Raw genomic sequence first — 17397 nt, 5'->3', positions numbered from 1 at the left:
ATGCGAATGAACGATGCATACTGGATACTTGTCTTTTAATTTTGTCGAATATTACTTGTTTGACAGTAATTGTTTCGGACGGAGATCGAGAGTAGCCCCCCAGACTTATGACATCCGAAGTGGGTCGGAGTTTTCTAGATTTGCATTGTCTCGGATTCGGAACGAATACCAATCGGATGCTGTGGCTGTGCGCAAACGCGTTTAGAAGAGGCCGGCCGGCGGGCGCGGCGCGGCAGGCGCATGACGTCAGTCTTGTACGAACGTCAGGTCAAACAATTCTTTACATTCACGCACATCTGGCCGCCCCACCAATTTTGTATGTATAGTATCATTGACCTACCAATAAAGTATAGTCGAAATCTTGCTGTTGCGTAGAACGGTCATTCTCGTTTTTCATTGGAATTAGTGACTGGTTTGGATTTTAAAGCTACCTAAACGTGAGTGTCATTTACTAATCTCTTCTTTATACGTCGTAGTTAAACTTTATTTTTTATGGTTTGTGGCAAAATTCCTATCAAAGACGTTGTAAGAGCTTTTTAGCTGATTTGATTGAAAAGCTAGTAGGTGTAGCACGTGAATTGGTACGTATATACATATATATACAATTCATGTTGCGATTAGTCGCAAATTGCATGGTGTTAGCGAATCGTGACAATGACTTTATTGTTTTTGTTAGAAAATTACTTTCAAATTGGTTAATCAAGAATTGATATTTATAGAAATAAGAATAAAAAAGGGTACGTATCAAATTAATGTTAAGGAAACGCTGACGGCCGGCCGCCATTGCAAAAAATTGATTAGAAAGTACGTGAAACAAGGAAAAAATATTAGTATGTCGCTGCCTTTATACAACAACGCAATATTATAGAATAATACGATTTTGGATTATATCTAAAAGCATACAGCGACGAGCAGAGCAAGTGAAACTACCGTGAATAAAGCACCCATCTTCTGATGACTAAATACAAATTACACAACACATGTAGGTACTGCTTGGTGGTACCTATCTGCTACGTGATGTTTTGTTTACAATAAATAAATGCTCTCGTCGTCGCTGTATGCTCAGTTTATTAGTCATCCGTTCAAAATTGTAGTAGGTATTTGGCAATACTGCGTTTTCGTTCAAAGACTGTAGAAAAGGCTGTACGGTAGAACCACGGAAGAAAGAAACAATGAAGTGACTTAAGCCTCGATTACTATCAGAACCTTAGGGATGGAAGAACCGATGTCGCTAAAACTGACACATTCTTAATTTGAAACACTAGAAAATCTCGATATTGATTGGTCCCAGAGTCGTAGTTTCACATTTAAAAAGATTACATTGGTGAAATTACAGGCACACTTGTCAACCTTTGTCTCAGGGTGACGGGCGCAGTGGTAGTGCCCCTCAGATCTGCGATTTAAAGCTCTGAGTGGCACTGTAACTGTTATGGATAATAAAAATAATAATATAATAATAAAAGATTCAGCTCAACACTGCCATCTAACGGTTAATTGCTGAACGACGGCAAATTGGAGTTATTAATTTGGTTCTCCTAAAAAGAAGCGATCATTAGGGCTAGCACGATAGGGCGCGACTAGCGCGAGAGTGACATAAAGCGAGAGTGAGATAATGCTATTCTCGGAAAGAGATCTAGTCGCTCTCGCGCAAATCGCGCTTGTTTGTGCTAGCCCTGCATATTGCAGGGGTATAAGCTGTACTTTCGTCTCCTGTAACAAAAAAAATATTTCGATAAAGAGAAAATAAGACCATTTATTAAAATGAGACTTTCCGATGATACGAAATACAACCACGAATATTATTTTTGGTGCGGTTATCATTTTTGCACTCCAAAACAGCGAAATAAGGCCTTCTTCCAGGACTTTGGAGAATGTGCTCGAAAGAACCACTATACAAAGCGAAAGTGGCGGACTGAGCTCTGATAGGTCTTTCGAGACCTCTAGTTGGCACGCGTCAGACGCTAACTAACCACTTCTACTGTATTTATTGTTCTGTGGGGAAGAACCTTTGTTTACCCAATGAAATGGGTGTAAATTTGGTGAAAATAAAAAAACAGGCATTGTTGTGTTTGGTTATTATAGTGAAAGGATATTATAATAATTTATATTTATAACTATAACAGTCACTGGACTTTCTATGTCTGCTGTGAAGATTGGAAATTAGGCACAAGTATTTTCATACGCTGTTATATAATACCCAGCGGAAGATCAGTTAACTTTATTTTATTTAACTGCCTCTGTGGCCGAACGGTTACCGTGCCGGACTGCCATGCAGAGGTCCCAGGTTCAATTCCCGGGCCTGGAGAAATATTTGTATGGCCTACATTTATTTGTCTCGTGAGTTTGGGTGTAATTTGTAATTGTCGATTTGTGTGTCCATGGCACCTGCGACACAGGGTTTCCCTAATGCGGGGCTATGTCGAGTGTGTGCGTTATTATTATTAGTATTGCACATGGGCAAACTCGTTATCGATGTCTGTATCTGAAGGATGATTAAGCACTGTTTATCCGAAGCGTAGGTGGTTACGCAGAAATATTTTTTGTTAACACTTACCTGCATTCCGTAAAACTTTTTTTTTAATACCAAGTGACGGGACGAACAAGTCATGCGCGCCTGGTGTTAAGCGACACGCCTGTCTACAACAGTCGCAGTGCCACTCAGAGCTTTATATGGCTAGGATTTGAGGGGCACTGTCACTGTGTCCGTCACTCTGGATGAACTCTTTAACAAGGACCTCTACTGCTACTAAAGTATCTATAGCGTGGATTTAAATGCGTTTCACTTGTATAAAATTGGGTCCTATTATAATTTTAAGTATTTACATGAAACGAGTGAGGGGACTACTTAGACACAAAAAGAATTATGGAGAGTAATCGAGAGATACCCTTACCGAATAGAGGGGTAGCTAAATACGACTTCGAGTAGACAAAAACACAGAAGAAAAAACAATGGAAGTGGAGAATTAAAAAGACACGCTATGAAATCCTGATAACGATTAATCATAGTTTCTAATTTAAAAAGATTCTTTTAATATAATTTAAACTTTACTCAGTCGCTATAACGTTGAAAGTTCAATACCTTAAGTGCTGCCATCTTGCGATCAGTAGCTGGACTACGACGAACGATTAACATCTGAACGAATAGATTTTTTGCAGTCAAAACAGCACATTGTGTGACACACACACAACCATACCTATCACACAGCGACAATGGCGGGCTGAGCTTAAATAGGTCTTTCGAGACCTATAGTTGGCACCTGTCGGACGCTACTAACCACTTCTACTGTATTTATTGTTCAAGATAATAATCCGATGACGTGTGCACTATTACCGCGGAGAAAGTAGGTAAAATAGCTAATAGCTTTGTAGCATTTGTCAACAAAATGCGATATTATTATACGCACGAAAAACGTTACCCTCGGTTATATGCCAAACTGTGTATCTAATGTAACACAGTCTATATTATTTTTAACCGACTTAAAAAAAAGGTGGAGGTTGTCAGGTCGATTGTTTTTTTGTGTAAGTTACGCGATAACTTTTCGAACCGATTTTGATGATTCTTTTTTGTTAAAAGAGGGTAGGACCTCAGGAGTAGTCCCATTTAGAGGTACAATCAGAAGAAAATATTCCACCTCTAAGGGTGGCGAACTAGGAGATGAACGACTTTTGAGGTTGGTTTTTTTCAATGACATACAAAAGTAATTATCTATAGTACGTTTCAAATTATTGTGTAACATCATAATTATACAGGGTGGAACGGAACGACCGACAAAGCCGAAAATATCACGTTGAGAACCCAACATACATGAGTTTTATTTACTTTAAATGTAAAATCAGAGCAGTTGAAAAATATTCGTCCAGATTTAAAACTTTCGCGGTGCAACAACCCTAAGCGAATCAATCGTGTTAGTACATCTACTGCCCCACAGGCGGCGTTCGTGTCATTGGCACTCGCAAAAGAAATAAGTGCTCTCACTTGAATAGGTAATTAAAAAACATTGAACTTACTTTAAATTAAAATGATGTTCGATTTGTCCACGTCCCCTTTACTCTTGCAGACATTCCAGACACATTCCTGGGTGTGCCGGTCATACGCCGATGTGGTTTTCCACGCAAACACACTAATACATTTCACTTGCTTAACACAAGCACTACTTAATAACGGCATTATTCTAAAAAGTTGCTGTCACAACCCAAAAACCAACAAGTAAACGTTGTTTTTTTGTTGTAAACACGAGAAAAACATGAGACCACGAGTTACCATACAACCAGGCATTTTGAACTAATTTATGAATGAAAAAGTGTTACCAACTAGACTAAAGCAAATATCACTAAACAGAATGTTCCCAGTAAAGGTAAAAGACTCCTGAATACTAAGATAAAAATAATATTAAATTATTAAATTATAAAATAAAATATTAAATAAAATTAAACCTAATTAAATACGTGTCAAAAATACCAATTTTTTTTTTTGTCGCTAGAAATAAAAGACGCTTTTGATTTCAAATCATCACATAAAGGGACAAAGTCACTTAATTGGCAACTCTGCATAGAGATGCGCGCGGCGGCGGCGTACGCGTCGGATATCATTGATTATTAAATATCTAAATGTTAATTTTAAAAAGACAATTATGATAAAGAAAACTTTCGCAATAATCGTATTGTCTGGTATAAGTACCATGAGCAATTTAAAAGTAAAAGTAAAGTAAATGCAGATCGTTTAATGAATTGTAATAAATAATCAAATTTAATCAAAACTAAGAAAGCGAAACGTGGAGGTGGTCTGCAGACCTCCAAGATCCTCCGATTTATTTATTTTTACATTACATTTATTAAAATTTAAACTACACAGCTCAAGTTAACAGAAATTTTAGTTTTAAATGTTGATATCAATAGAATGAACTCTTCGTTTTAAAGTTAGTAAATTCTTAAGTAAATTCTTGTAGTGTAAATTAAAACTATTTCCAAATGCATTCATAAATAGACTAGTACAAAAAAACGATCTCCCCATTATGCTAGCAAAAACAGATAACAGTTATCAAGTGTCCATCTCTAAATTTCTACTGACGTGATTGGCTGCCTCAATTTACTATTTTACGTTAGGGCCGGATTAAGAGTTACGAGACTATTGTAATTTGAGTAGGTACTTGACGCATGTTGTAGAACGTGTTTACTTAATTTAGTTATGTTTATTTAAGTTAGTCTTATCTTATGACGCAGGCAATATGAGTTAAACTCCTGATAGGGTCATTTAGAAAACTTCACTTTTCTTAAGTTGACAACAACCTAAGAAAAGTGAAGTCTAAATGACCCTGTCAACTATGCGTTGTCATAAACTACCTACAAAGGTTTAAAAACAACATGTTTCCCGAAGATTCTATGAGAGGTGCATTTTTTCGGTAAATGTAAATATTGGGTCGTCAAACACTCAATTTAGGGGTGTGAATTACTCTCAAAGTAATACAATAAAATACCCGCGTAATTAATCATCATTCACATGATGACTGATCAAAGAAAGTGGTTGATCAAAGAAAGCGACTGATGGGGTGCTGATCAACGACGGAGGTCAACGACCTACTAAATTACAAAGTTTTTGCCCTGAGTACCTCCCGGTAGTTGCCTCCAAACAGCTGTGTTTTATGATGTAGGGTTGACAATACAGACTTTTCAAGCAAATCTTTATCATTGAATAACTCGGAAACTATTACACTTAGAGCAAAAAGACTTTCAGTACAATTAAGTACATATTTAAGACTCTTCACAGTTTTCCGCTTTGTCGGTCGTTCTGTTCCACCCGGTATTTATGTATAACGAGATAAGTACGTTCGAACACAGACCACGGTCAATGATAATATCTCGTGCGATTTTCCTCAAAAGTTGCGACGGCAAAAAAACGTATTTATCCCTCTGCTCTGTTATAAGAATTCTCGTGGGCCATACATACCACTTGGTTTTTTCGGAAAGGCATAGACTTGATATTTTGTTAACTATTATTTCTACTTTTAATCTACACAAATGTGAATGTTTTTATTTATTTTTTAATGCATTGGCCTACCATTATCAAAATAGGTTCTACTGAAAGCTAATTATAGTTTTATTGCCGAGAAAATATTCACAAATCTTTTTTTATATAAATCGTATTATTTACAATTCGTATAGCGTTTTGAGATTTGGAAGGTTACCCATTCAATTAATTTCGTCGGGGACAGTGCAATAACGCGTAACTAGCATTTGTTTATGAGTCTCCATTTCGGTAATTAAGTCGCCTAATCAAATCCGCGTAAAGTCGTGGCAACTAAATTAGCGTGATTTACGGGAATCTATTGTTATCAGTCCGTAGACAACATAAGTTAAAGCTCACTGTGCAAAAATGAGAGTTGTAGCCATTGAAATAACAAAGCGAAATTCGGTTTGGTGCGGATACGCGCTTTCTACCAATAATCGGGTGCTTGAACGCTCCCAGGGTAGTGTATCTGTCTATTTCTTTCATATGATTTAGAATGTAGTTCCATCTCGCTCTTGTTAGATGTCAACTAGCCAGGCAGAGGCAATAATTAATGTTTAAAAAGTAAAACTCATCATCTTGCCTTGCCATTCTCGTTCAACTTTATTTACGTATTTAAGCAATTCAGTTTTACCACGTCGTATGAATTTCATGGAACTTGGCTGGTTGCTTAAAGCTCATAGTAGGCCCCCAGGTTCTTTTTTTCGAATGCGGTAACACCCCCTGGACACCATCCAATTACTTCCGAGGCCTTCCCCTATGACTCTTCAGCGCCCACTGGGGAACCACTTTGGGAAAGCATATTTTATATGAAACCGAATGCTGCGTAAATTACGTGACTCACAACTCAGAAGGTTATTGTACGCTGGTCTTGCCTCACCGATAATTATAACATCAGTTACGTAGAAGAACTATTGTTCTATGGGACTATTGTTCAGCACACATTCAATATTTCTTTGTTATCCGCAGGAACATCATGACTTCCAACGAAACAAATTCCACGAGTTCCTGCACAGCGGAATTCGGCACAAAGATCTTTGCTTATTTCAACTTGGTAAGCACCTTTTTGATGTTTCTATTTTGCTTTTCACTCGCTTTAGGATTGTATGGAGGAGTAACGCTGATACAGTAGACCTAATGATATATTCTACACAAACTGTTTGGACTTGGCAGTTGAAATAATAAAATATTTTGTGGTGCCTACATTAAGAACGGCTCAAGATCGTTACTAAGGTTCGTATTCCAGAACTCTACTCAATGCTCAAGTCAGGATTTGAGTATGATTTCGAGCACTGCAAATACGACCCTAATTGCAAAGACTTGACTTAAGCATTGAGTACAGTTCTACAATACGACCTTTAATATTCAATACGCTTTTTTAAGTGGAATAGGGTATTTCCCGAATAAGGCATTTTGTGAATGAGGCCTACCACGATTACGTAGTTTTACGACCATAGGTCATTTTGCGAATAGGTCCTTTGTCGACTAATCCCCTCGAAGCGACGAATTTTTCCAGCTACCGTGTATGTCAAAGCCTTTAAAAAACCCTATTTACTACGCCCACTAAAGGCTACTGTGTCAATCAAAAACACTAATATCAAAAACAGCATTTTGAGAAAAAGTTGCGTATAGAATTTTTCGGTGTTTTGTAATTTTTGAGGTTGGTAACATAAAAAGATACATTTAACTTACGTTGTACATTAGATGTTAAAGAAATCTATCTAACCAACTGAATTTTACTCTGGAATATAAGTTATTTATATTGAGAAACTAATACATTGCTTTTCTTTTGATAACAGCCGACAGATGCTTGTTGTCATGAAATTACAAAACACTTTATCGAGGCTTATTGTGTTTTGGTTTGACACAATAGAAGGGATGAATTTTGTACGGGTTTTTGCAAGTAACGTTAGTAAGAAAGTATCTGCGATTCGTCCTTACATTCGTGTGTAAAATATTTCAGTTGTTTAACTGTAGTAGTAGCAGTAGAGCTCCTTGTGAAAGAGTTCGTCCAGGGCGGTACTGCCACCTTACCTGTTTCTGCCGCCGTTACGAGGGGCTCTACTGCTTTTAAATGCTGGACCATGCTGGACTGCCACGCAGAGGTCACGGAATCGATTCTTGGGCCGGGAAGAATATTTGTGTGGCCTACATTTATTTCTCTCGTGAGTTTGGGTGTAATTTGTGGTCTATGTAGTGTTCATGGCACCCGCGGTACAGGGTTTCGGCGGGGCTATGAGTGTGTGCGTTATTTATCGTGAGAGCGCAGGGAACTTTAAGGTACCTGGAGTGTGTAGAAAGTATCTTGAGTTTCCAAGAAATAGATTCAGTGTCCCTAATTTTTAAATTAAAGTCAGACCTCAAATACAAAATAAGTACTTACTAATTCATTACAACATTTTTTCTAGGTCCTCGTAAGCGTCTCAACTCTAACATCTTTAGTCGCGTTTGTGTACTTCATGATTGCGGGAGTATTCCTATCCTTGGTGCATACGCATCAAGTGGATCCTGTGTTGATAATAGGAACCATTATTTCCTTCGTCTCGTTGTTCATCTTAGCAAAGGGTCTTATCTTTGCTATACTTCTCGTCTGTGGTGTACGAAAGGTAATGTGCCTATAACGTAGAAGCTACATTCTCTTAGAGTTATGTGAAAATTTCACACACATATAGACGATTTCTAAAATATACTTAAATATATTCTGAAATATGCATATGTGAAAAAAAATTGTTATTGACAATTGTTTAATATATTATCGTTCAATGTAGATGCCTATCTAAAAATACCTTATCACGGCATGTCCGAGCAGGATTCGAACTTGCATTCTCTACGCGCAAGGTTATTTTTAAAACTATAAACTACGTACCTGTTGAAAAATAATATTATTTTATGAAAACACAGGTTGTATAGAAGTTGACATGTAACAAAATAAGTATAATATAGTACTTACATATAAAAAAATAAAATTAAAAAATGTAAAATAAAATATTAATATAATAATAAATGTAAAATACTATTAATTCTGTACAAAAAGTGCATTGTTTTGCTTACTGTACTAAAGTTATGATTTATTATATCTTTACATACAAGATTTTAGCACTTTAGTTAGTTCCCCACTTAAGCTACATTAATTATATAAATAAATGCACTACTCCACACTTAAATCCCATTATAATTTTCAGCAAAAGCCACAATACATTAAAGCGTACTACGTATACGGAATCATTGTTGTGGTACTATCCTTGTTCTCTGCAATCAGCATTCTGGCTACTACGTCGGAAATTGGACTCATCATTTGTGTTTCGATCTTCGTCGTTTGCGGTAAGTTTAAATCTATTAAGATGCTATTCCGTATAACGAACAAATGTCGCGTGTTCCCTGCAGTCCGGCACCGTTACTAACATTTTTACCTGTTAATAATCCATCCACAAAAGCTTTAACTAATTTTATGGTATGGTTGAAGATAAATTATTTGCACTGATCAATTCTTTTACTTAAGGGTCGAAACACAAAACTGCGAATCGGCGCGAATTGCTGCGATGCGATTTTGTGCGGCAAGGCATCTCACTGCCACTGTTCGGGTAACCATTCCTTCGACGATCGTCAACGGTTCTCAACGTATGGTTTAAACTTAGTAGCGACATGTATCGTAAAAAGAGTGTTGCGCTGCTGTTATTGATAAGAAAGTATAAGAAACAAACACAAAGAAGATTAATATCGCCGGAATGCGCGATGCGGAGCAATTCGCAAATTCTTGCGCAGTATTGTGTGTCGACTCTAAAGCATGCATGGACTTCAAAAGCAGCCATGGGTGCGCTAAATGCTTTTTCTGAATTCTAGTTTTGAATTATTTCTTTACTCAACAGGTCCATTTCTTTTTAACAGCAGGTTCTTCGTAAAATACCGACAGCAGACTCTTTTCTTGCCATTGCGTAAAAGTACTTAAACTAGTTGTTTGCACTATGCAGATGGCACTTGCGTTACCGAGACGATTCGTTAGCTCTTTTGTCATTTTGTACTCAAGGTGAAGGCGATAAGACGAATCAGTGCAAATAGTTCGCCAACTATAACTACAGAGTGTGGTAACGGATTTCAATATAGTATGGTTTTTGCATTATAACAAAAAACCCAATTTGGCACGAATCTGCCTTATATGTGCCTTATTTCTTCGCACCAGCAAAACAAGCTGGCATTTATGTGTTAAAGATTAACCGACAAGGAAAGCCAACGATTAAATAAAAGAAATCGATCCTGAAAATATTTTCACACCGATATTCAATAATTTCTATATCGATTCTGTTCTTAAAATTAACACGGTTATGGTCCTCGCCAAAGAGGAAAACTGCGAAAAAACAACCTAGTACTGAGATTTGTTTTTTTAGTAAGTACCTATACAGGTTTTACTGCTAGTCTACGGGGAAATCCTATGATGAAATCGAATTATTAAAAAGTGACGTAGTCATAATGTTTTGGTATTTCCGTCGTCGACGAGACGTATTATACAACTATGTTTATTGTCGGAAATAAAAAAAAAGAAAGGTTTATACGAAGAAAGTATGGTAGTCTGTTGTCCAACTTTGAAAAACAGTCGAAGCGCAGCGAGCGAAGCGAACGAAGCTTTCTTGACATCTAGTCAAATTGCGCAATTGGGCATGAAATTACAAATGAGCATAAAACCTGAGATTATTTACCGCGACCAGTGACCTGAGATAAATGAGGTTAAAGGTCACCACGTCAAGTTAGTGGCAAAATATTGAATTGTAAGATTTTGTGTGCAAGAAAAACTTTGAAAACAGAAAGACAATAAAAATGAGAATGATTACGAAAGACTGTTGCGCTTAAATTTATAGTCTTTTGGGATGACCTTCAGTCGTGATAAGTTCATTAAAATCGACTGCGTCTATCTTCCCATAGAAAAACGTCATGGAACAGTTTCAGAATCGAACCGGGTAGGTTTACGAGTGTTTAAATGAAGTATTGAGTAAGTTGTTTTGTCCACAGTACTCTACTCTTTCATCCTAGCGATGATCAGGAAGACATACCGGAATTATGAGACGTTGCAAAACCAGTACCAGCACATGCCTAACAACGAAAAGGTGTTATTTTAAGAAATATCTATTTTGAACCACTGCTGCATTTAGAAATAATCTTTGTTGTGATGAATTTTGATCTTAAAATAAAGTATAACAGTGTGGGCATGGGAGTGTTTATTATTACAGGATCGATATTTATTCCCCATGAAATTGGGCAGGCAGGTCATTGTAGTTGATAAGTGAGCTGAGCTGAGAATAATTCAATATTTGAAATAAAGGTATAATTTGTGTTTATTATATGTATTACATTTGCACAGGAGTGAGTACTAGAGTAAGGCGTGTGGGAAGTATGGTAAGAAACCGACCTCAAAAATTCATTTATCCCCTAGTTTGCCATCCTTAGAGGTGGAATATTTTCTTCGAATTCAAATGGGACCACTACTGAGGTACCCTCTTTTGCAATAAAAAAAGAATCATCAAAATCGGTTAACAGGCCGGAGTTATCGCGTAACATACATACAAAAAACTACAGTCGAATTGAGAACCTCCTCTTTTTTTGAAGTCGGTTAAAAAAGGACCGCTAAGGAACTACTCAAATTTTAATTTTAATCCAATCATTTATTTCTTTGTTATGTACATTATACACTGGTGACTATAATGCATTTTTAATACTGTGATCCAATAAAGTTTTCATAGATTAGTTCTTATTAGTTTGTAAATACACTATAATCATTCTGTCCAATGAAATATAACACATGAAATGAAACGTAATTTTTTATCATTGAAGTAATTAAATAATAATTTCTTAAATTCAACACAAACAAACAAACACGAATCTCAATTATTTACCCTCTCTTTGACTATTTTGACAAAGAGGTATGTTTTACAAGAAATGTCTTATATTATTCTTGCCTTAAGACTGACTATTGTATATGCCGAATCCATAAATTTACCCTCTCTTTGGCTACTTTGACAAAGAGGTATGTTTTACAAGAAATGTCTTATATTATTCTCGCCTTAAGACTGACTATTGTATATGCCGAATCCATACATTTTAACATTTTTTAAGAGTCTCAAATTGTTTGTATTTATACCTGTTGATTTGAGTTTATTTATAGTAACTTGTAATATGTATTATAAGAGCAAAATTCATGTTTCTAATTTCGAGCACTACAGTTTAAGTGGAATAGTGATCAATTTCAATATTAAGTGTTAAGCATGCTTTTAACTGTATCTCTAATAAGTTATTAATTATATTTCATGAAAGAATATTTAATGTATAAAAATATTTTCAAATTAATGTTGTGTTTACGATTCGGCCATAAGGTCAATATAAACAATTTAAAAACTTGTTTTATTTTATCAAACTTACGTAATCCGTGCAGATTCCAAACTTAGCCGTTATTACAGTGATAACAACTAATAATTTTTTGTACTCACAAAAGACAATTATTCTAGAGTACCAAAGATTAAGCCCTGTTAGTCCTAGGCAATAATGATAAAACATTCAGCCATAAAGACCTACATCCTAAAAATTCTTTCTGATTACTTTAATATTATAATAATTTTAAAATATACTTTACAAAAACTAGTCGCTGTAAAGTCACGTTTTATAAACTTTAGTGTGGTCATTTGACTTAAACAAGGATTAAGAATTTGTTTTTCACCAAGTAACGGGACGACTAAGTCGTGTGCCTGGTGTTTAGCGACAAATCTTCGCAAGTTCCATGTGCCTGTAATTCCACCAGCACCCTTACTCTTCATATCACTAACGCAGTAATAGGTAAGGTGGCCGTACTTCCCTTTTTTTTTTGTTAATCCGGGGGAATCTGCTTACAGATACCCCGGCCCCGCGGGGGCAGAGCCGGGGTTATGTGGGACTGGACTGAACCCTGAAGGGGAGCAGCCCGACCGCACTAAACCCCCGGAGTGTTCCTTCTCTCCGCTGTAGGTGGGGGTACGGGTACGCTGTTGCACTCGTCCGCGCCCCCACCAGCGGCTGGCCGCGCCCTGCGCAGCCCCTCCCCGAGAAGGGAGACACATCGGTCCCCCGACTCCGAATGTGAGGCTCGCCGAACACCAGACGAGGCTTCCATCCCGGGCCCCTTTATGCTGGGCAACGAACTCCCCCGAGTCCGCTACCCAGGGGCCATGGGGGGCCAGGACAGCATCCACTCAACTGTGAAGTTCAGTGGCTGCTCCCCCAGGCCCCGCGGCGGATCTGACGACAGGCTCCGCCGCAACACCTAACGCGCTTCCGCGCGGACTCTCCGAAGGGAGTCCCTTGGAGCGCCCACCACGGGCCAACCGCCCACATTCGGCCGCGGAGGATAGGACGAGCGGCAACGACACACCGACACGTCTCTTCCCCCGCGGCCCCGCCGCCACTGCATCGTCGAAAGCGGTGCAGCCCCGCCAGGGTCGCAGAGGACAGGACGAGCGGCAACGACACACCGACACGTCTCTCCCCCCGCGACCCTCCTCCTCGCGCATCCGCGCGGTCCCGCTGACCAGACGAGTCCCGCCCGTACTAGAGCCCCCCCGCCACGACAAGGCGGGAACCCCTTCTTGGGTTCGTACTTCCCTGGGCGAACTCTTACACAACTGCTACTAACTACTCTCTTTCATTTTCACCAGTTAAGCAATCTGTTATGGACCTTATCAATATTAAGGCGTTTTAATTGTGAAAGAAAGGCCTTTAAGCAGTAAAGTAAGTCAGGTTTGTAAAAATTTACCTAATTTAATTAATTGCTAATCCGTCACTTTTTCATCAACACCAGTGGCGTGTTCTCTTTGCAGATACCCGGTGGAATAATTATTAAACACATGCCCTTCGAGCCATAATGCGTCTGTTACACATTAACAATTTTATGAACAATGATTCTTAAAGCCGTTTTATGGTATAAACTCATTTTCTTCGCAACCCATCGCAACACACGGAACCGCATTAAACCGGTCAGAAAGGGCTTTACGTCTATGTAAATTTTCTCCACTAATGTTTTACAGTACCAGTGGCGTAGCGTAGATTGCTGCAGCCTGGGGCCAACCTCAAATTTGGTGCCCCCTCCATATTCACGATTACAAAAGTAATTTGTTCCATATTAGCCTGTCGTCGTCACCTTTGTGTTGTTCAGGATATCGTTCTTTCAAATAGTGTCATTTATTTTATAATTTTAAGTAAAAAAAGTATTTTGACCAGTTAGGGCTGTGCTGGGCCGCCCTTGACCTTGGGACCCCTTTGCACCCCCAACGCCTCGGCACTGGTGTGGAATAAATTTACTGCTAGCAATCATGACAGTACTTATCGGTGTAAGTATGTAAAGTTTATGTAGGTGTATATTATTTCAGTCATATTTATATTTACATTTAATTTATTGTATTTACAATAATAGTTCCGTAGATTTTCTCCATTCATCACTGCCAGAGTTGGCTGGATGAGATCTGTTCCAGAGTTAGCTCACTTTTGTATAAATAATGTAACATTTAATTTTTAATGACATTTCTTTGTGCAATAAAGAATTATTATTATAATGAGAGAGAGAAAGACGTAGTGCTTTCATGTCGTGGAATAGAAACATGCAACGTCGTTTTCGCTCTTATTGTGGGCATGCAAAGCTTTTACTGAGTATGGGGACTCCTTTGGTTTTTAAAGATTTTTTAATTTTATTTATAATACTAAGTCATGGGTCGCGCAAGTCGTGCGGCTGGTGGTAAGCCACACGCCTGTCCAGAACAGTTGCAGTACCACTCAGAGCTTTAAATCGCAAAGATTTTAAGAGGCGCTGCCACTGTGCCCGACACCCTGAAGAAAGAAAGACATGCCCAAGACATGCAAGGTAATGAAATCCAAGAGCCGGACCTACGTTTTTTATATGAACATAATTTTTATAAAAAAAAGTAACCGACTTCAAACTTTGTTTACCAAAATGAAACTAAAAAGATAACAATCGGTTACCGGAAAGTGCGCGAAATCGGATGCATCTCCTAGCTTAGAGGTGGAATATTTTCTTGAAATTAAATGGGACCAATAATAAGGTAGATAGCCTCTTTCCAACAAGAAAATGATCATCAAAATCGGTTTACAAATGCAGGAATAATCGCGTTACATACACACAAAAAATATGGTCGAATTGACAACCTCCTCCTTTTAAAAAATATAACGAAGCTTTCTGTTTTGTTTGTTCTGTGAGTGTAGATTCCAGAAGAACGAACATGTATGTTCAAACGAGGCCGGTGTGCTGCGGCGGGTGTGGCAAGCCCATGATGTCAGTCTTTGCACGCACGTTCGAACAGGGGCCTGAGCATAAATTTGTAATCGTTCACATTAAATATCGCGTTTACGTTAACATGTTTATTTAGAGCTTAATAATACATTCATAAGGTTTAAATTAAAATCTTACCGCAAACGCGATATTATGTTTACATATTTGAAAACTTACGCTAAGGCCCCAGTGTATATATCTACTTTCATGTATACTTATTGGCCGCCGCAAGTTTTGTTTATTTGAAATCTTGCTGTTGCGTGGAACGGTAATATACTATTTATTCACTGGAATCAGTGATTTGTTTGGATTTTACAGCTGCTTAAACGTGAGTATGCTATTTACTAATCTCTTTGTAAATATACGTCATAGTTAGGCATTTGTATTTTTTATACTTTGGGTCAAAATTCTTATCAAAGGAATTGTAAGAGCTTTTAGCCGATTTCATTGATGCAGCAGTAGAGCTCTTTGTGAAAGAGTTCGTCCCGGGAAGTATTGTCTTTTTATCTATTTTTGCCACTAAGCAGTAATGTTAGCATTACTGCGTTCCAGTTTTGATAGGTAAGGGTTTGCTGGTGAAATTACAGGCACCTGGGACATGTCAAGTCTCAGAGTGATGGGCGCAGTGGCAGTGCCCCTCAGATCTTTGCGACTTAAAGCTCGGAGTGGCACTGCAACTGTTATGGACAGGCGTGAAGCTTACTTTCAAGCGTACGATTTGTTCGACCCGGCACTTGAAATTATATAAATTATATAAAAAAGGTTTGTAGGTAGTGAATTAGTACGTATTTTGTCTACATTTTGGTAGTGGTGGTATTCGAGTAGTAGTACCGTGATATTATTTTATTGTATTTTGTTCAAAAATTAGTTCTAAATTGGCTAATTGAGAATTATAAGTTTCATCGAAAGGAGAATAAATAATCTCAGTACAGAGTACTAAAAAAACCAACCTCAAAAGTCATTCATCCTCTAGTTTGCTACCCTTAGAAGGGAACATTTTCTTCAAATTTAAATGGGACCACATCTGAGGTACCCTCTTTCCAACAAAAGAAGAATCATCAAAGTTGGTTCACAAATTTATCGCGTAACGTACATACAAAAAAAAGATGCAGTTGAATTGAGAACATTCTCTTTTTTTGAAGTCGGTTAAAAAGAGTATTTACGGAATGCTGGCGAGAGGCCGCCATTGCAAAAAACATTGACGACAAAGGACGTGAAACAAGGAAGACATACTAATATTGTTATGAAGAGACTGTATGGTTTCTACCATACAGTCTCTTAAGTAAGCCTTCTGGCTTACTCATTTAAATGGGTGAAAATTAAAAAAAAAAAACGTAATAATTTGTAACACTGGAGTTTCATATCTATTATAATATCTGTTGTGACGATTGTATAGCAGGCACAGATAACTTTGTTTGAAAATTACAATGCATAAGAATAGTTTATACTAAGTTGTTATTTAGGTTACCCAGCGGATGGCAAACAGTACATAGACATTGTTGGCGGAAGGTCAGTTAACTTTTTTGCATACTGGCAAAACCATAATCGACGTCTAATTCATGGATTGTGTACTGTTTATCCGAAACGTAATTGGTTACGTAAATGTTTTTTGTTTATTTTAGTTTTAGAATAGAATAGAATAGAATAGACATTTATTGCAAATTTTGTATTCCATAAAACCTATAGCGTGCATTTAAAAATGGCTGATAATTTTAAGTAGGTAATTATTACAAGAAACGAGGAAGAAGACTGCTTAGAAACAAAAAGTTTTTGTTATGAAGAGTCATAGAGACATAACCAATTGCAATTTAAAATATTGTTGGGTCATGGAAAAAATTCCATTTTGAAAAAAAAAAATGTTTTTCTGAAAAATATTTTTTTTTCTTATATTTTTTCCATATTTTTCTACGTTTTACACCTGTCAAAAATTTAAGATACTGAACCATTGACTTACAGTTATATGGACGTCGGGTCCGCGCTAAAAAGTGTCCGCACTTGTAAGGCGCTAAAATCGTATACAGAGCGCCAAACTCCGTTTTAGTCTTCATTTGTTCTACTGACAGCGCGATACTGCGATGACATTACAATTTAAATTTCG

At 37.6% G+C, this 17397-nt stretch overlaps 1 protein-coding gene across 1 annotated transcript; it reads left to right on the top strand.

The window, feature by feature from the left end:
* Positions 1–208: 208 nt before the first annotated feature.
* LOC113225614 lies at positions 209–11497 on the top strand. The gene is made up of 5 exons (XM_026457969.1): positions 209–316; positions 6974–7058; positions 8413–8610; positions 9187–9325; positions 11006–11497. Exons 2-5 carry the CDS (start codon positions 6981–6983, stop codon positions 11110–11112), a joined length of 522 nt encoding a protein of 173 aa, XP_026313754.1. The 5' UTR covers positions 209–316; positions 6974–6980; the 3' UTR covers positions 11113–11497.
* Positions 11498–17397: the final 5900 nt, after the last annotated feature.

Source organism: Hyposmocoma kahamanoa, unplaced genomic scaffold (genome assembly GCF_003589595.1).
Source record: "Hyposmocoma kahamanoa isolate Upper Pololo Valley unplaced genomic scaffold, ASM358959v1 168, whole genome shotgun sequence".
NCBI classification, from domain to species: domain Eukaryota; kingdom Metazoa; phylum Arthropoda; class Insecta; order Lepidoptera; family Cosmopterigidae; genus Hyposmocoma; species Hyposmocoma kahamanoa.
Note: the sequence above shows the minus strand (reverse complement) of the source record. Positions and strands in the feature narration are given on the sequence as shown.

What these genes read in the sequence shown, in the direction of transcription:
- LOC113225614 (XM_026457969.1), top strand. Translation starts at nt 6,981, where the DNA reads ATGACTTCCAACGAAACAAATTCCACGAGTTCCTGCACAGCGGAATTC. An exon ending in TCTTTGCTTATTTCAACTTG is followed by an intron (nt 7,059 to 8,412) that starts GTAAGCACCTTT and finishes CATTTTTTCTAG; the next exon opens with GTCCTCGTAAGCGTCTCAAC. An exon ending in TCGTCTGTGGTGTACGAAAG is followed by an intron (nt 8,611 to 9,186) that starts GTAATGTGCCTA and finishes TATAATTTTCAG; the next exon opens with CAAAAGCCACAATACATTAA.